This window comes from Giraffa tippelskirchi, chromosome 7 (assembly GCF_054371585.1).
Source record: "Giraffa tippelskirchi isolate mGirTip1 chromosome 7, T2T-mGirTip1v1.2.pri, whole genome shotgun sequence".
NCBI classification, from domain to species: domain Eukaryota; kingdom Metazoa; phylum Chordata; class Mammalia; order Artiodactyla; family Giraffidae; genus Giraffa; species Giraffa tippelskirchi.
This window is the reverse complement of record NC_137281.1, coordinates 132,939,661-132,959,368: the sequence shown is the minus strand read 5'-3', so window position 1 is coordinate 132,959,368 and position 19,708 is coordinate 132,939,661. Positions and strand designations below refer to the sequence as shown.

Sequence of the window (19,708 nt, the reverse complement as noted above, 5' to 3'; positions counted from 1 at the left end):
AACCATCTCATCCTCTGTTGCCCCCTTTTCCTTTTGCCTTCAATATTTCCCAGCATCAGGGTTTTTCCCAATGAGTCAGCTCTTCTCATCAGGTGGCCGAAGTATTGGAGCTGCAGCCTTAACATCAGTCCTCCCAATGAATATTAAGGGTTGCTTTCCTTTAGGATTGATTGGATTGAACTCCTTGCAGTCCACAGGACTCTCAAAAGTCTTCTCCAGCACCACAATTTGAAAGCATCAGTTCTTTGGTGCTCAACCTTCTTCATGATCCACCTCTCAAATCCATACATGCCTACTGGAAAAACTATGGCTTTGACTATACAGACCTTTGTTGGCAAAGTGATGTCTCTGCTTTTTAATACATTGTCTAGGTTCATCATAGCTTTCCTTCCAAGGAGCAAGTCTTTTAATTGCATGGCTGCAGTCACTGTCCACAGTGATTTTGGAGCCCAAGAAAAGAAAATCTGTCAGTGCTTCCACTTTTTCCCCTTCTATTTGCCATGAAGTGATGGGACCAGATCCCATGATCAGATTTCTTTGAATGTTGAGTTTTAAGCCAGCTTCTTCACTGTCCTCTTTCACCTTTACCAAGAGGCTCTTTAGTTCCTTTTTACTTTCTGCCATTAGAGTGGTATCATCTGCATATCTGAGGTTGTTGATATTTCTCCCAGCAATCTTGATTTCAGCTGGTGATTCATCCAGCCCAGCATTTTGCATGATGTACTCTGCATAGACGTTAAATAAGTAGGGTGACAATATACAGCCATGTCGTACTCCTTTCCCAATTTGGAACCAACTGTTCCACATCCAGTTCTGTTTCGTCTTGACCCACATCCAGGTTTCTCAGGAGACAGGTAAGGTCGTCTCTTAAAGAATTTTCTGCAGATTGCTGTGATCCACACAGAGGCTTTAGTGTAGTCAGTGAAGCAGAAATAGATGTTTTTCTGGAATTCCCTTGCTTTCTCAATGATCCAACAAATGTTGGCAATTTGATCTCTGGTTCCTCTGCCTCTTTGAGACCCAGCTTGTACATCTGGAAGTTCTTGGTTTGCGTAGTGCTGAAGCCTAGCTTGAAGGAGTTTGAGCATACCCTTGCTGGCACATGAAATGAGCACAGTTGTAAAGTAGTCTGAACATTCTTTGGCATCGCCAAATGAACCAAGATCATTCTGTTGTTTTCTTGTCATCTCCTGCTTGACCACATTCAATTTACCTTGATTCATGGATCTAACATTCCAGGTTCCTATGCAATATTGTTCTTTACAACATTAGACTTTACTTTGACCACCAGACACATCCACAAAAATACTGTTTCCGTTTTGGCCCAGCCACTTAATTCTTTATGGAGCTATTAGTAATTGCCCTTGCTCTTCCCCAGTAGCATATTGGACACCTCTGACCTTAGGGGGCCCATTTTCTGGTGTCCTATCTTTTTGCCTTTTCATACTGTCCATGAGGTTCTCTAGGCACGAATTTGTTTCTGTTCTTTAGGCTAGGAACAGTATGTCTGGAACTTTGTTTTGATGAATTATTATTAATTTTAGGCATCAAAAACAATAGCATCATTGAATTTTGTGCTATAATTTGCTTTTGTCTTTAGTGTAAATTCTTGAAAGTGGTAAATGGGTATCTCCCCAAATGAAATGTCACCTCTTAGAAATTATTGAATTGCCATGTTTTATGCTTTAAGCAATATACTAAAAGTTCACAAATGATTTTGGAGTTATCTTTCAAGTATTTTAATTCTAAAGACTCTTTGTATTTATTAAAGCAAGCCAGTGTGGGTATGACATGCTGATCAGAAGAGTAATAGTAGAAATTTCAGCATTTATGAAATGGCATACTCAGATGTTAACAAATGACAGGGAAATAATGTTGCTAAGCCCCTTAGGGATATTTTGTGTAGCTCTAGAATTTTGGCTATGATTTTTATTCCTATTTAAATATTTTCCCAAGGATTTATAAGGATTCTCAACAGTGAATCATAATGATATAGCTCCTCAAAACAGAAGGAATTAATTGTCAAAAACTGGGGTAGAAGAAACTGATTCATGTTTCTGTTATTCTGTTATAGGATGCAGATTCCTCTTATTTTAGAAGCGTGAAAAAAAAACATGACTAAAGGAGTACTTGCATTTTTCAAGCCACTGGAAAGAGAAATGGAAAACAGGAAAAACAGCGATCTTCTTACACATTGAAGAATAATTTGTCATTTTATTTCTTAATAGGTACAACTTTCCTTTCAATATGTAATAAATAACAAGAATGACAGGAGTCTTGCAATAAATATGTTAATACATATTACATTCCTGGGTAACGTACTCTAGTATATATGCTTAAAATCTAGGTTAGCAGAATGCTAACCAAAGAATTACAGTAATCCATTTACCATAAATGCATGGACTATTACATGAAGCAGAGTGCTGGATAGTGGGCAGATACAAAGAAGTGTCTGAAAAGGTCTTGCCTCCAAGGTGCTTACACTCTCTTGGAAGAGTTCACAGGTACAAATGATTGGAATTTGACGCCGTAGGTAGGACTCACAGCAGCCATTATTTTTAAAAACCTGTTATATGTCATTCGCTGTACTGAGGTGTTTGTAATTAGTTAATTAACTTATTCCTCATAACAGCCCTCCAAGGTAGGTGGTATTATCCACCTCTGTAGATGAAGAAAGAAATGCCCAAAGCAAGTAGATGTTACTCTCCCAAGGTCACAGAGCTAGTAATGGGTAAAGCCTGGGTTAAACTCAGCTCAGGAAGATTCCATTTGTGACTTCTTACTTTAGTTATTATTGTCAATTTTACTTCAACCTTTAGTGTCTCACAGTAGAAAACATGCCTAGGCTACAACAACAGAAAACCAACAAATGTTCCTTGACTATTTACTATCAAGGGAGAAGAACAGGGGAAGAAAAACATGGTTCTCATTGATAAGTGGTTCACATTTTAGTTGTAGATAAGGTTCAGTTCAGTTCAGTTCAGTCACTTAGTCGTGTCTGACTCTTTGCGACCCCACAGACTGTAGCACACCAGGCTTCCCTGTCCGTCACCAATTCCCGGAGCTTACTCAAACTCCATCCCCTCCAATTCCTGGAGCTTCCTCATGTCCATTGAGTTGGTGATGCCATCCAACCATCTCATCCAATGTCACCCCTTCTCCTCCTGCCTTCAATCTTTCCCAGCACCAGGGTCTTTTCCAATGAGTTAGTTCTTCACATCAGGTGGCCAAAGTACTGGAACCATCAGTCCTTCCAATGAATATTCAGGACTGATTTCCTTTAGGATTGACTAAATCCTAAGGTTGGATCTCCTTGCAGTCCAAGGGACTCTCAAGTCTTCTCCAGCACCAAAGCTTAAATGCATCAATTCTTCGGCACCCAGGTTTCTTTATGGTCCAACTCTCACATCCATACATGACCACTGGAAAAACCATAGCTTTGACTAGATGGACCTTTGTTGGTAAAGTAATGTCTCTGCTTTTTAATATGCTGTATAGGTTGGTAAAGAATCTGCCTGCAATGCAGGAGACCTGGGTTCAATCCCTGGGATGGGAAGATCCCCTGGAGAAAGAAATGGCATCCCACTCCAGTATTCTTGCCTGGAGAATCCCAGGGACAGAGGAGCCTGGCATGCTACAATCCATGGGGTCGCAAGAGTCGAACACGACTTAGCGACTAAACCACCACAACCACTAGGTTGGTCATAGCTTTTCTTCCAAGGCGCAAGTGTCTTTTAATTTCATGGCTGCAGTCATCATCTGCAGTGATTTTGGAGCCCAAGAAAATAAAGTCTGTCACTCTTTCCATTGTTTTCCCATCTATTTGCCATGAAGTGATGGGACCAGATGCCATGATCTTAGTTTTCTGAATGTTGAGTTTTAAGCCAACTTTTTCACTCTCCTCTTTCACTTTCCTCAAAAGGCTCTTGGCTCTTTAGTTTTTCTTCACTTTCTGCCATAAGGGTTGTGTCTTCTGCATATCTGAGGATTTTGATATTTCTCCCAGCAATCTTGATTCCAGCTTGTGGAAGGTGTAAATGATAGAGTGACACCATGGGGTACGGCATGGGGTACAACATAAAGCAAGTAAAAGCAATGGAATAAATGCACACATGGCAACATCCTAGAGCATAGTGATGAGTGAAGAAAGCAAATGATGAACTGTAACACAATTCTGTTTGCTTCTAAGTCACCTCAGTCGTGTCTGACTCTGTGCAACCCCATAGACGGCAACCCACCAGGCTCCCCCATCCCTGGGATTCTCCAGGCAAGAACACTGGAGTGGGTTGCCATTTCCTTCTCCAATGCATGAAAGTGAAAAGTGAAAGTGAAGTCGCTCAGTCGTGTCCGACTCTTAGCGACCCCATGACTGCAGCCTACCAGGCTCCTCCATCCATGGGATTTTCCAGGCAAGAATACTGGAGTGGGGTGCCATTGCCTTCTCCGACAATTCTGTTTACATACACTTAAATTTCTGTGCATAGAAGATAGTGCTCATTTTGCCCACAGGGGATCCCAGATGATGGGATTAGACACAGGCTGGGAAATTATGTTTGGTTTATTTAAAGGTTTTGAAACACAAGATGGAGAATTTCAGCAGCAACCTGTGTCCACTGATGGATAAAGAAAATGTGGTATATAAATATTGATACAATGCAATAACTCAGCCATTAAAAAAAATCTTGCCACTTGAGACAACATGGATGGATCTAGAGGGGTATTATGCTAAGTGAAATATGTCAGACAAAGAAAAATACCACATAATCTCACTTATATGTATAATCTAAAAAACAGAACAAAACAAAAAAAACAGACACATAGCCACAGACAACAGACAGGTGACTGATGGGAGGGGGCAAAATAGGTGAAGGGGATTCAGAGGTACAAACCTCTAGTTATAAACCCCTGTGGGTTTGTTCCTATTGTCTGTTGTTGTTCTTGGATTTTGATCATGTTGTCTTATCTCCTCAAGTGTTTTATTTTAGATTTTCCAACATAAATATGAAAAATTATAAAAATAATTAAAAGGTCCAGAGAAGATTTACATTTGCTCAGGGTAGTAGCTAGGTACACTACAAATCCAGTATCACCTTAATCCAGTTTTGAAAAGATTTGGGCTTAGTTGTTCAGTTGTGTCTGACTCTTTGCGACCCCATGGACTGTAGCCCACCAGGCTCCTCTGTCCTTGGGATTTTCCAGGCGAGAATACTGGAGTGGGCTGCCATTTCCTTCTCCAGGAGATCTTCCCAATCCAGAATCGAACCAGGGTCTCCTGCATTGCAGGCGGATTCTTTACCAGGTGAGCTACCAGGAAAGCCCCCTTGAGAAGATTGAAAAGATTCAAAATTGATCTATTTTATTTTTACCCTCCTTCTTTGGAGAGCCCAGGACTCCATCTTTAACACTTTAACTTACTAGGAAGTCTGCCAAACGTGTTAGTTATCTTCCCAGCCACCTCCTCCTGAATCAGCCAATGTTCCTAGAAGAAAAGCAGTTCAAATGCTGAGCTCAGGTTTCGAAGTTTCATTCTGCCTTGGGTCTTGGTGATATAATCATTCACTGTCTTGATTCACTGATACTTTTGACACAGATTTGAAAATCTTTTGCACAGCTTCCCTAGTTCTCTCTGAGATGTCTGATGTGAATTACGTGTGCACTACTAAAAATGGAAGTCAGAGAAGCTGGTTTTAGGGCAAGTTCAATAAGGTCAAGCCATTTTGATTGTATCAGATGGAGATAAATGGTTCCATATACAGGTGCAGCGCTAAGAGAGGTTGAGGACATGTATTTGAACCTACCGCACAATTGCACTCATCTCACACGCTAGTAAAATAATGCTCAAAATTCTCCAAGCCAGGCTTCAGCAATACGTGAACCGTGAACTTCCAGATGTTCAAGCTGGTTTTAGAAAAGGCAGAGGAACCAGAGATCAAATTGCCAACATCCGCTGGATCATCGAAAAAGCAAGAGAGTTCCAGGAAAACATCTATTTCTGCTTTATTGACTATGCCAAAGCCTTTGACTGTGTGGATTACAATAAACTGTGGAAAATTCTGAAAAAGATGGGAATACCAGACCACCTGCCCTGCCTCTTGAGAAATCTGTATGCAGGTCAGGAAGCAACAGTTAGAACTGGACATGGAACTACAGACGGGTTCCAAATAGGAAAAGGAGTATGTCAGGGTGTATATTGTCACCCTGCTTATTTAACTTATATGCAGAGTACATCATGAGAAACGCTGGGCTGGAAGAAACACACCTGGAATCAAGATTGCTGGGAGAAATATCAATAACCTCAGATATGCAGATGACACCACCTTTATGGTAGAAAGCGAAGAACTAAAGAGCCTCTTGATGAAAGTGAAAGAGGAGAGTGAAAAAGTTGGCATAAAGCTCAACATTCAGAAAACTAAGATCATGGCATCTGGTCTCATCACTTCATGGGAAATAGTTGGGGAAACAGTGGAAACAGTGTCAGATTTTATTTTTCTGGGCTCCAAAATCACTGCAGATGGTGATTGTAGCCATGAAATTAAAAGACGCTTACTCCTTGGAAGGAAAGTTATGACCAACCTAGACAGCATATTTAAAAGCAGAGACATTACTTTGCCAACAAAGGTCCATCTAGTCAAGGCTATGGTTTTTCCAGTAGTCACGTACGGATGTGAGAGTTGGACGATGAAGAAAGCTGAGCACCGAAGAATTGATGCTTTTGAATTGTGGTGCTGGAGAAGACTCTTGAGAGTCCCGTGGACTGCAAGGAGATCCAACCAGTCCATCCTAAAAGAGATCAGTCCTGGGTGTTCGTTGGAAGGACTGATGTTGAAGCTGAAACTCCAATACTTTGGCCACCTCATGCGAAGAGTTGACTCATTGGAAAAGACCCTAATGCTGGGAAGGATTGGGGGTGGGAGGAGAAGGGGACAATAGAGGATGAGATGGCTGGATGGCATCACCAACTCAATGGACATGGGTTTGGATAGACTCCGGGAGTTGGTGATAGACAGGGAGGCTTGGCATGCTGCAGTTCATGGGGTCGCAAAGAGTCAGACACAACTGAGCGACTGAACTGAACTGAACTGAATTTATTGATGATATGTAAGGTTTTGGAGAAGGAAATGGCAACCCACTCCAGTGTTCTTGCCTGGAGAATCCCAGGGATGGCGGAGCCTGGTGGGCTGCCGTCTATGGGGTCGCACAGAGTCGGACACGACTGAAGTGACTTCGCAGCAGCAGCAGCAGCAAAGGCACAATAAAGGACAGAAACGGTATGGACCTAACAGAAGCAGAAGATATTAAGAAGAGGTGGCAAGAGTACACAGAAGAACTATGCAAAAGATATCTTAATGACCCAGATAACCACGATGGTGTGATCACTCACCTAGAGCCAGACATTCTGGAATGCGAAGTCAAGTGGGCCTTAGTAGGCATCACTGCAAACAAAGCTAGTAGAGGTGATGGAATTCCAGCTGAGCTATTTCAAATCCTAAAAGATGATACTATGAAAGTGCTGCACTGAATATGCCAGCAAATTTGGAAAACTCAGCAACGGCCACAGGACTGGAAAAGGTCAGTTTTCATTCCAATCTCAAAGAGAGGCAATGCCAAAGAATGTTCAAACTCCTGCACAATTGCACTCATTTCACACACTAGCAAAGTAATGCTCAAAATTCTCCAAGCTAGGCTTCAACAGTACGTGAACCAAGAAATTCCTGATGTTCAAGCTGGATTTAGAAAAGGCAGAGAAACCAGAGATCAAATTGCCATATTGTTGGATTATAGAAAAAGCAAGAGAATTTCAGGAAAACATCTACTTTCGCATCTTTGTGCTAAAGCCTTTGTGTGGATCTCAACAAACTGTGGAAAATTCTTAAAGAGATGAGAATACCAGACCGCCTTACTTGCATCCTGAGAAATCTGTATGCAGGTCAAGCAGCAACAGCTAGAACCAGACATGGAACAATGGACTGGTTCCAAATTGGGAAAGGAATACATCAAGGCTGTATATTGTCATCCTGCTTATTTAACTTATATGCAGAGTACATCATACAAAATGCTGGGCTGGATGAAGCACAGCTGGAATCAAGACTGCCAGGAGAAATATCAATAACCTCAGATACGCAGATGACACCACTCTTATGGCAGAAAGCGAAGAGGAACTAAAGAGCCTCTTGATGAAAGTGAAAGAGGACAGTGAAAAAGTTGGCTTAAAACTCAACATTCAGAAAACTAAGATCATGGCATCTGGTCCCATCTCTTCATGGCAAATAGATGGGGAAACAACTGAAACAGTGAGAGACTTTATTTTTTTGTGCTCCAAAATCACTGCAGATGGTGACTGCAGCCATGAAATTAAAAAACGCTTGCTTCTTGGAAGAAAAGCTGTGACCAACATATTAAAAATATGACAGCATATTAAAAAGCAGAGACATTACTTTGCCAACAAAGGTCCATATAGTCAAAGCTATGGTTTTTCCACAGTTGGACCATAAGGAAGGCTGAGTGCCAAAGAATTGATGCTTTTGAACTGTGGTGTTGGAGAAGACTCTTAAGAGTCACTTGGACTGCAAGGAGATCCAGCCAGTCCATCCTAAAGGAGATCAGTCCTGAATATTCATTGGAAGGACTGATGCTGACGCTGAAGCTCCAATACTTTGGCCACCTGATGTGAAGAGCTGACTCATGAGAAAAGACCCTGATGCTGGGAAAGACTGAAGGCAGGAGGATAAGGGGATGACAGAGGATGAGATAGTTAGATGGCATCACCAGCTCAATGGACATGAGTTTGAGCAAGCTCTGGGAGTTTGTAAAGGACAGGGAGGCCTGGGGTGCTGCAGTCCATGGGGTCACAAAGAGTTGGACACGACTGAGAGACTGAGCAACAACAACATAGATGAAAATAAAGTAAGGTGTAGAGAAAATTCATCTCAAATGATGCAGATTCATTATTTATCCTCCTTATAAGTTCCTGTAAAAAGTTCCTAAGCAGCAAAAGAATGAAAATAAAACTCTGGTCACATTATGAAAATTTTTCTCCTATCTTTTTTGGCTTGAGTTCAAACAACTTAAGACAATAGTAACTGGTAGTCCTACTGGGCAAGTCATTCTTCAGAATCAGTATGTTCAGTGGAAAAGAAATGCACAATGGGCCAGATCTACAGAAAGGCCTCTAACATTCATAATCAGATGACCTTAATGTTGCTAATCCTGCTGAGTATTCACATGGTGAATGGGATGAACCCTTTCCCTTTTAAATATATCAAAAGGATATCTGGGGGAAAAAAAATTTTTTTTTGGAAGAGATTTTATTAAAAGTTTTTAAGGTTTCTGAATTGAAGTATATGAAAAGAAACTAATAGATTATATGAAAAGAAACTAATAGATTATATGAAAACAATCATACCATGTTAAATGTTAAAATAAACAGCACAAAGTTTGAAAATACTATAAAATTTAATTATATTTCAAATAAATATATATACATTTTGTAACCAGTAGGATCCATTATTATTACTTAAAAAACACTTATATGTATATCTTTTAAGCATGTAAAAATTACATAGTTGTTGACTTCTCTAAGGCAAGTCACTTAACACACATTAAAGAAAGCATTAAAAAATTCATTTTATAATCTTATACAAATGTTTTATATTTATCAAAGTCTACCACAATCCATAGGGCACAAATATTGGCCAACTAATTCTACCTTTTATGTTATACATAAAGTTGTTGTTTTATACCACTAAGATATCTAAGAAAATCAACTTTACAGAGCTTAGCTTTCCTCAGGCATCTGACTTGTGGGAGGAGAGAGGGAAGTCCAGTGAAGTTATAAGGAATCACAATGTTAACTTTTCTAGAATGAAAAAATAAACACATCTTATTTGCTCACAATATATTTACAAGTCAAAATGGCCTCTAAAGCAAATGTATATGGAGAGGTTTTGAAGAATAAATTGGATATCCCAGGGGAGGATCAGCTGCTTGTACTGTAAGGTTTCTTAAAAGTAGTGGATGAGCTTGGATACTGTAACGTTCCTCATCATCATTTGTGGCATAAAGCAATTCCCATGAAAGATTGGCCCACTGACCTCTAACAGCTTCAGCATTTAACTTCCCAACACGGACCAATAATTCTTGAAGGGTAAGTACTCTCCCAGTGTAAACTCCCTGTAAAGAAGAAAGGAGGTTGGAGGGAAAGAAAAAGAAGAGAGATTATATTCAGGCCCTTATTTATAAACTTAGAGAAAAACTCCATTGTAGTTAAGCAAACTTAAACAGAAAGTAGTATATCAAAATGTACACGAGTTGCTTGATTCAAAATCAAGAATCACTTCAATTTGGTTGCTCTCTGACTAGGCGTGAAATAAAAAAATTTCCTGACAGACACTGTACTCACTTCTTACTTTCTTCTCTATCCCCTCACTCCATCTGGCCTCACCAAAACATAAGTCATAAATATTAGTCAGTGAACAATCATCCAATTATTGAGATATATTTCATATTCCAAATAATTTAATGGCTTTTTAGTATATTCAGATATGTGTAACTATCTCCACAATTTTTGGATATTTTCAGGACCTCAAAAAGAAACTCTGTATTCTTTAGCTATCACCCTCCTATCCCTAATTCCCCCACTCACAAGCAACCACTAATGGTTGAGAAGTATTCATGTGTGTGTGTGTGTACATCTTGATCCATCCAGCTGTCAGTGGATATTTAGGTTGCTTCTATGTCTTGGCTATTGGTAAACAGTGCTGCTATGAACACTAGGGTGCATGGATCTTTTTGATTAGAGTTTTTGTCTTCTTTCAGATACATTTCCAGGAGTGGGATTGTTGGATCATATCGTAACTATTTTTAGCTTTTTAAGGAACTTTTGTATTGCTCTCCATAGTGGCTGTACCTATTTACCTCCCCACCAACAGTATAAGAGGATTCCTTGAACTCTCCACAGTCTCTCCAGCATTTATTGTTTGTGGATTTGTTTGATATTAGCTATTTTGACTAGTTTGAGGTGATATCTCATTTTGGTTTGATGTGCATTTCTCTAATAACTGGCGATGCTCAACATTTTTCATGTTCCTTGATACCATGAGTATGATGTTAGCTGTGGGTGTCATATGAGGCCTTTATTATGTTGAGGTATGTTCCCTCTATACCCCTACCTTCTGGAAAGTATTTTTTTTATCATAAATGGATGGTGAATTTTGTCAAAAGCCTTTTCTGCATTTATTGAGATGATCATATATTTTAATTTGTTAATGTGGTATATCACATTTATTTTTTTGTGGATATTAAAGAATCCTTGCATTCCTCAGAAAAATCCCACTTGATCATGGTATATGATCTTCTAAATGTATTGTTGGGATAAGTGGGCTAGTATTTCAATGAAAATTTTTACATCTATATTCATCATTGATACTGGCCTGTTTTATTTATTTATTTAGTTATTTGGAGGCTAATTACTTTACAATACTGTGGTGGTTTTTGCCGTACATTCACATGAATCAGCCATGGGTGTACATGTGTTCCCCATCCTGACCCTCCCTTCCACCTCCCTCCCCATCGCATCCCTCAGGGTCATCCCAGTGCACCAGCCCTGAGCACCCTGCCTCATGCATCAAACCTGGACTGGCAATCTATTTCACATATGATAATATACATGTTTCAATGCTATTCTCTCAAATCAACCCACCCTCACCTTCTCCCACAGAGTCCAACAGTCTGTTCTTTATATCTGTGTCTCTTTTGCTGTCTCGCATATAGCGTCATCGTTACCATCGTCTTAAATTCCAAATACATGTGTTAATATACTGTATTGGTGTTTTTCTTTCTGCCTTACTTCACTCTGTATAATAGGCTCCAGTTTCAGCCACCTCATTAGAACTGATTCAAATGCATTCTTTTTAATAGTTGAATACTATTCCATTGTGTATATGTACCCCAGCTTTCTTATCCATTCATCTGCCAATGGACATCTAGGTTGCTTCCATGTCCTGGCTATTTTAAACAGTGCTGCGATGAACATTGGGGTACATATGTCTCTTTCAATTCTGGTTTCCTTGGTGTGTATGCCCAGCAATGGCACTGCTGGGTCGTATGGCAGTTCAATTTCCAGTTTTTTAAGGAATTTCCACACTGTTCTCCATAGTGGCTGTACTAGTTTGCATTCCCCCCAACAGTGTAAGAGGGTTCTTTTTCTCCACACCCTCTCCAGCATTTATTGTTTGTAGACTTTTGGATAGCAGCCATTCTGTCCAGCATGAGATGGTACTTCATTGTGGTTTTGATTTGCATTTCTATGATCTTTTAGCCATTTGTATGTCTTCTTTGGAGAAATGTCTGTTTAGTTCTTTGGCCCATTTTTTGATTGGGTCACTTATTTTTCTGGATTTGAGCTGCAGGAGTTGCTTGTGTATTTTTGAGATTAATTGTCAGTTGCTTCATTTGCTATTATTTTCTCCCATTCTGAAGGCTGTCTTTTTCACCTTGCTTATAGTTTCCTTCATTGTGCAAAAGCTTTTAAGTTTAATTAGGTCCCATTTGTTTATTTTTGCTTTTAGTTCTATTAATCTGGGAGGTGGGTCATAGAGAATCCTGCTATGATTTATGTCAGGGAGTGTTTTGCCTCTAGGAGTTTTATAGTTTCTGGTCTTACATTTAGATCCTTAATCCATTTTTTATTTTTGTGTATGATGTTAGAAAGTGTTCTAGCTTCATTCTTTTACAAGTGGTTGACCAGTTTTCCCAGCACCACTTATTAAAGAGATTGTCTTTTCTCCATTGTATATTCTTGCCTCCTTTGTCAAAGATGAGGTGTCCATAGGTGAGTGGATTTATCTCTGGGCTTTCTATTTTGTTCCATTGATCTATGTTTCTGTCTTTGTGCCAGCACCATACTGTCGTGATGACTGTTGCTTTGTAGTATAGCCTGATATCAGGCAAGTTGATTCCTCCAGTCCCATTTTTCTTTCTCAAGATTGCTTGGCTATTCAAGGTTTTTTGTAATTCCATAAAAATTGTGAAATTATTTGTTCTAATTCTCTGAAAAATCCCATTGGTAGCTTGATAGGGATTGCATTGAATCTATAGATTGCTTTAGGTAGTATACTCATTTTCACTATATTGATTCTTCCGATCCATGAACATGGTATATTTCTCCATCTATTTGTGTCATCTTTGATTTCTTTCATCAGTGTTTTATAGTTTTCTATATATAGGTCTTTTGTTTCTTTAGGTAGATTTATTCCTAAGTATTTTATTCTTTTCGTTGCAATGGTGAATGGAATTGTTTCCTTAATTTCTCTGTTTTCTCATAGTTAGTGTACAGGAATGCGAGGGATTTCTGTGTGTTAATTTTATATCCTTCAACTTTACTGTATTCATTAATTAGCTCTAGTAATTTTCTGGTGGAGTCTTTAGGGTTTTCTATGTAGAGATCATGTCATCTGCAAATAGTGAGAGTTTTACTTCTTCTTTTCCAATCTGGATTCCTTCTTTTATTTCTTTTTCTGCTCTGATTGCTGTGGCCAAAACTTCCAAAACTATGTTGAATAGTAATGGTGAGAGTGGGCATCCTTGTCTTGTTCCTGATTTTAGGGGAAATGCTTTCAACTTTCAATTTTTTACCATTTAGGATAATGTTTGTTATGGGTTTATCATATATGGCTTTTATTATGTTGAGGTATGTTCCTTCTATGCCTGCTTTCTGGAGGGTTTTTATCATAAATGGATATTGAATTTTGTCAACGGCTTTCTCTGCATCTATTGAGATAATCATATGGGTTTTATCTTTTAATTTGTTAATGTGGTGTATCACATTGATTGTTTTGTGGATATTGAAGAATTCTTGCATTCCTGGGATAAAGCCCACTTGGTCATGATGTATGATCTTTTTAATATGTTGTTGGATTCTGTTTGCTAAGATTTTGTTAAAGATTTTTGCATCTATATTCATCAGGGATATTGGCCTGTAGTTTTCTTTTTTTGTGGCATCTTTGTCAGGTTTTGGTATTAGGGTGATGGTGGCCTCATAGAATGAGTTTGGAAGTTTACCTTCCTCTGCAATTTTCTGGAAGAGTTTGAGTAGGATAGATGTTAGCTCTTCTCTAAATTTTTGGTAGAATTCAGCTGTGAAGCCATCTGGTCCTGGGCTTCTGTTTGTTGGAAGATTACTGATTACTGTTTCGATTTCTGTGCTTGTGATGGGTCTGTTAAGATCTTCTATTTCTTCCTGGTTCAGTTTTGGAAAGTTATACTTTTCTAAGAATTTGTCCATTTCTTCCATGTTGTCCATTTTATTGGCATATAGTTGCTGATAGTAGTCTCTTATGGTCCTTTGTACTTCTGTGTTGTCTGTTGTGATTTCTCCATTTTCATTTCTAATTTTGTTGATTTGATTGTTCTCCCTTTGTTTCTTGACAAGTCTGGCTAATGGTTTCTCTATTTTATTTATCTTCTCGAAGAACCAGCTTTTAGCTTTGTTTATTTTTGCTATGGTCTCTTTTGTTTCTTTTGCATTTATTTCTGCCCTAATTTTTTTTTCTTTTTCTTTTTCTTTATTTATTTATTTATTTTATTTCTGCCCTAATTTTTGTGATTTCCTTTCTCCTACTAACCCTGGGGTTCTTCATTTCTTCCTTTTCTAGTTGCTTTAGGTATAGAGTTAGGTTATTTATTTGATTTCTCTCCTGTTTCTTGAGGTAGGCTTGTATTGCTATGAACCTTCCCCTTAGCACTGCTTTTACCGAATCCCATAGGTTTGGGGTTGTTGTGTTTTCATTTTCATTTGTTTCTATGCATAGTTTGATTTCTTTTTTGATTTCTTCTATTATTTGTTAGTTATTCAGAAGTGTGTTATTTAGCCTCCATATGTTTGTATTTTTCAGTTTTTTTCCTATAGTTGACATCTAATCTTACTGCATTGTGATCAGAAAAGATGCTTGCTGCTGCTGCTGCTAAGTTACTTCAGTCGTGTCCAACTCTGTGCAACCCCATAGATGGCAGCCCGCCAGGCTCCCCCGTCCCTGGGATTCTCCAGGCAAGAACACTGGAGTGGGTTGCCATTTCCTTCTCCAGTGCATGAAAGGGAAAAGTGAAAGTGAAGTCGCTCAGTTGCATCCAACTCTTGGCGACCCCATGGACTGCAGCCTACCAGGCTCCTCCATCCATGGGATTTTCCAGGCAAGAGTACTGGAGTGGGGTGCCATCGCCTTCTCTGAAAGATGCTTGAGATGATTTCAATTTTTTTGAATTTACCAAGGCTAGATTTATGGCCCAGGATGTGATCTATCCTGGAGAAGGTTCCGTGTGCACTTGAGAAAAAGGTGAAATTCATTGTTTTAGGGTGAAATGTCTTATAGATATCAATTAGGTCTAACTGGTCCATTGTTATCATTTAAAGTTTGTGTTTCCTTGCTAATTTTCTGTTTAGTTGATCTATCCATAGGTGTAAGTGGGGTATTAAAGTCTCCCACTATTATCGTGTTACTGTTAATTTCCCCTTTCATACTTGTTAGCATTTGCCTTACATATCGCGGTGCTCCTATGTTGGGTGCATATATAGTTATAATTGTTACACCTTCTTCTTGGATTGATCCTTTGATCATTATGTAGTGTCCTTCTTTGTCTCTTTTCATGGCCTTTATTTCAAAGTCTATTTTATCTGATATGAGTATTGCTACTCCTGCTTTCTTTTGGTCTCCATTTGCATGAAATATCTTTTTCCAGCCCTTCACTTTCAGTCTGTATGTGTCCCTAGGTTTGAGGTGGGTCTCTTATAGACAGCATATATAGGGGTCTTGTTTTTGTATCCATTCAGCCAGTCTTTGTCTTTTGGTTGGGGCATTCAACCCATTTACATTTAAGGTAATTACTGATAAGTATGACCTCATTGTAATTTACTTTGTTGTTTTGGGTTCGAGTTTATAAACCTTTTCTGTGTTTCCTGTCTAGGGAAGATCCTTTAGCATTTGTTGAAGAGCTGGTTTGGTGGTGCTGAATTCTCTGAGCTTCTGCTTGTCTGTAAAGCTTTTGATTTCTCCTTCATATCTGAATGAGATCCTTGCTGGGTACAGTAATATGGGTTGTAGGTTTTTCTCTTTCATCACTTTAAGTATGTCCTGCCATTCCCTTCTGGCTTGAATTTCTATTGAAAGATCAGCTGTTATCCTTATGGGGATCCCCTTGTGGGTTATTTGTTGTTTTTCCCTTGCTGCTTTTAATATTTGTTGTGTTTGATCTTCGTTAATTTGATTAATATGTGTCTTGGGGTGTTTCGCCTTGGGTTTATCCTGTTTGGAACTTGCTGGGTTTCTTGGACTTGAGTGGCTATTTCCTTCCCCATTTTAGGGAAGTTTTCAATTATTATCTCCTCAAGTATTTTCTCATGGTCTTTCTTTTTGTCTTCTTCTTCTGGGACTCCTATGATTAGAATGTTGGGGCGTTTAACATTGTCCCAGAGGTCTCTGAGGTTGTCCTCATTTCTTTCTTTTTTCCTCTCTGCTTCATTTCTTTCCACCATTCTATTTTCCACTTCACTTATCCTATCTTCTGCCTCAGTTATTCTACTGCTGGTTCCCTCCAGAGTGCTTTTGATCTCAGTTATTACATTATTCATTATTGACTATTTCTTATTTCTTCTAGGTCCTTGTTAAACTTTTCTTGCATCTTCTCAATCCTTGTCTCCAGACTATTTATCTGTAACTCCATTTTGTTTTCAAAATTTTGGATCATTTTTACTATCATTATTCTAAATTCTTTTTCAGTTAGACTCCCTATCTCCTCCCCTTTTGCTTTCTTTGGTGGGATTTTATCATATTCCTTTACCTGCTGAATATTTCTCTGCCTTTTCATCTTGATTAGATTGCTGTGTTTGGGTGGCAGAAGTTTGTGGTTCCTCTTTATTGTGGAGGTTCCTCCCTGTTAAGGTGTCCCAGTCATTAACCACTGGAAGAGGGAGAATCCTGTTAAAGACACTTGTAGTTTTGGGTGAGGTCTGGCATGTTCTGCAGAGCTTCCGAGCGCTCTCCCTACGGAGTCAGGGTACCTCATCCTTCCAGTGCATTGATGAGGTCATCAATAAGGAATCTAGAGGTTTTATTCTGGCCTGTTTTTTTTTATGGTATCTTTGTCTGGTTTTGGTATCAGGTGGTGGCCTCATAGAATGAACTCAGCAGTGTTCCTTCCTCTGCAATTTTCTGGAAGAGTTTCAGATGGATAGGTGTGACCTCTTCTCTAAATGTTTGACAGAATTTACCTGTGAAACTATCTGGTCTTGGACTTTTGTCTCTTGGGCATTTTAAAATCATAGTTTCAATATCAGGTCATAGTTTGTATTTCTGGTTCAGTCTTGGGAAATTGTACCTTTCTAAGAATCTGCCCTTTCTTCTAGGCTGTTCATTATTTATTTTTTTAATTTTTGGCTGTACTGTGTGGCATGTGGGATTTTAGTTCCCCAACCAGAGTTGAACCTGTGCTGCCTGCATTGTGAGCATGGAGTCTTAACCACTGGACCACCAGGGAAGTCCCAATATAATTGATATATTTATACCTAGAATGTTATCTCTATCACTGAGGTTAAATACTTTATAACTGATTTCTGTTCTTTAAGGTTTATATACAAAAATGTTTAAGAAGACATTTTTAACCTTACCATATTAGGATCATATCCCAGAGAAAACAAGTATGGTTTTTCTTGTAAAACTGCTTCCTTCCACTTTTCATCAGATACCAAACCAATGTACCAGTCACTTTCATATTCTTCAAGGCAGTTAATCAACTCTTTAAAGTCTTCTATTGGACCTAAACTTGCTTTATCGATCATTAGTTTCAGAGTATACCTTAAAAAAATGGAGAAACAAAGAATTTTAAAAATCAACTTCATAGATGAAGTTGATTTTGTTCAATCAATATTTTTAAGACATTAAACTAAAATCATACATATTTCAGAGAAAAAGAGAAATGATAAAGAGTTAAAGCAAAAAAATCCAGAAAGCCATACAAAAAATAGATACTCCACATAAAAAAAAGAAGTACAAATTTAAGAGTATTCCTTATATAATCATAGTACATACCAAGCATTTTTTTTCATTTTTAGGAAAGTGATTTTTAAAATTATAAATGGAAGAGCATCTCCTTCTAGGTTATTTTTTAAAAATCAACATTTTCCTGCCAATATTAAAACCTGTATGTAATCAAAATAAATTACCTGAAAGCTTTTAGGGCTAGTTGGAACAGGTCTGGTTTTTCTGTGAGCCAATCCAAGGCAAGAGACCAAGGCAAAACACCACTGTAAACTCTCAATATATGACCAGGACTAGGAATCATATTGTCTACCCCAAACAAACTAAAGTAACAAGTCATTACTGCACGAACATAAAAGTTTTTTAGAACTCTGTCCTTTGCAATTTCTTCCACTACATTTGAGGCATTTTCTTTTGAAGGAAAACATTCCAACTGCCTTAAAATAAACTGGTACCAGTCTTCTGGAAATAATGAACTCATCTCCTTCATTTTGGAATTAGGCAAACAGTTAGACATCCACTCTTCAGGTAAGCTTAATAAGTGAGAATGAGAACAACTGAACTCCATGAGAGGGATAAATGCCATAGCTTCTTGTTTTCCTTTGTCAGTGGCAGGGTATCCAAGTGCAGCTGCTTGGTAAAGACTCTTTTCAGTAACTGTGTTTGTTGAATGACTACCAACGTTCTGTGATTCTACTGATCCGGGAATAGGCAAATTTATACCTGGCAATACTTTCAACTGATCTTTTTCATCTTTTCCTTTTTTGATAGTTGGCTCTTCACCAAAAACATCATCAGACCAGTCATCCAAATCTTCTGAATTTAAACTATCTGTGTCTTCTGGGGGTTCAGTTTGTGGTTCAGTATTCAAAGCAGGCAGGATTATTAGAGATGCTTTCCCTTTATTTTCAGTTTTGTGAACATTCTCCAGCATGCTAGACCTTCTAGAACAGTACTGAACAAGTATCCACACAAGTACTTTAACAAGGTCACTTTTAAATTCTTTTAAGTTATCATGAGAATCAATTATGCCAGATAGGACATTCCTGGCATCAGAATAGAGTTTCACAGGCAAAACAGTACAGGGTGTCAAAACATTTCCAAAGTGTTCATTAATGGAACATAGTTTTACATATTCTTCTTGTTCAAAGGCACTTTCAAAAACTTCGTCAACTCTTCGAGCTTCAGCAGTGTGACAGGATGTCTCCTGCAATTCTAACCCCTAAAGAGGAAATTAAAAGGACTTGAGCTTATGATCACTTATTACAAAAAGAAAAGTAACCAGTTTTGTAACTGTTCATGGACTGCATTTTTATAATAAAAATATGTAAAATGAAAAAAAAAATTTAACCTGATAGCTACATCTTAATTCAAACTTAATGACACATTTTATGTTGGATATGGAAATGAAAAATAATGCTGCATTTTTAAAGACAGTATAGAAATTCCAATAGAAATTGGCAAAGCAATTTTAATGAGTATGACCATAATTTTAAGATTGTAGGTCAAGACTGAATCACACTTATTAAAAACTTTTTTAAATTATAAAAATTTGGGAAGGAGCAAAATTGGAAATATACAGTATGCACATAATTTTGTATCCTTTCCATTCTACTTTATATAAGAACATTATTCTACTGTATAGATATGTCATAATTTATTTAACCAGTACCCTGTTCGAG

General features: G+C 38.3%; 2 protein-coding genes across 26 annotated transcripts in view; one reads left to right on the top strand and one right to left on the bottom strand.

Moving 5' to 3' along the window:
- DHRS7 (dehydrogenase/reductase 7) overlaps positions 1–2,306 on the top strand; it is an 81,528-nt gene extending 79,222 nt beyond the window's left edge. For all 3 annotated transcript variants that reach the window (XM_081509753.1, XM_081509754.1, XM_081509752.1), the window contains one exon: positions 2,075–2,306. In XM_081509753.1, coding sequence (XP_081365879.1) covers positions 2,075–2,122 — 48 coding nt within the window. In that variant the 3' untranslated portion in view covers positions 2,123–2,306. The remainder of the gene's footprint in view (positions 1–2,074) is intronic.
- PCNX4 (pecanex 4) overlaps positions 1–19,708 on the bottom strand; it is an 84,318-nt gene that overhangs the window by 37,579 nt on the left and 27,031 nt on the right. For 12 of the 23 annotated variants that reach the window (XM_081509733.1, XM_081509734.1, XM_081509727.1 and 9 more), the window contains 4 exons: positions 18,212–19,248; positions 17,657–17,843; positions 10,092–10,170; positions 5,416–5,479 (listed from right to left, as the gene is read on the bottom strand). In XM_081509733.1, the coding sequence (XP_081365859.1) occupies positions 5,436–5,479; positions 10,092–10,170; positions 17,657–17,843; positions 18,212–19,248 (1,347 nt within the window). In that variant the 3' untranslated portion in view covers positions 5,416–5,435. Of the gene's footprint in view, positions 1–5,415; positions 5,480–9,880; positions 10,171–17,656; positions 17,844–18,211; positions 19,249–19,708 lie in introns of those variants that run through there. The other 11 variants (XM_081509740.1, XM_081509741.1, XM_081509738.1 and 8 more) reach the window with 2 other exon arrangements.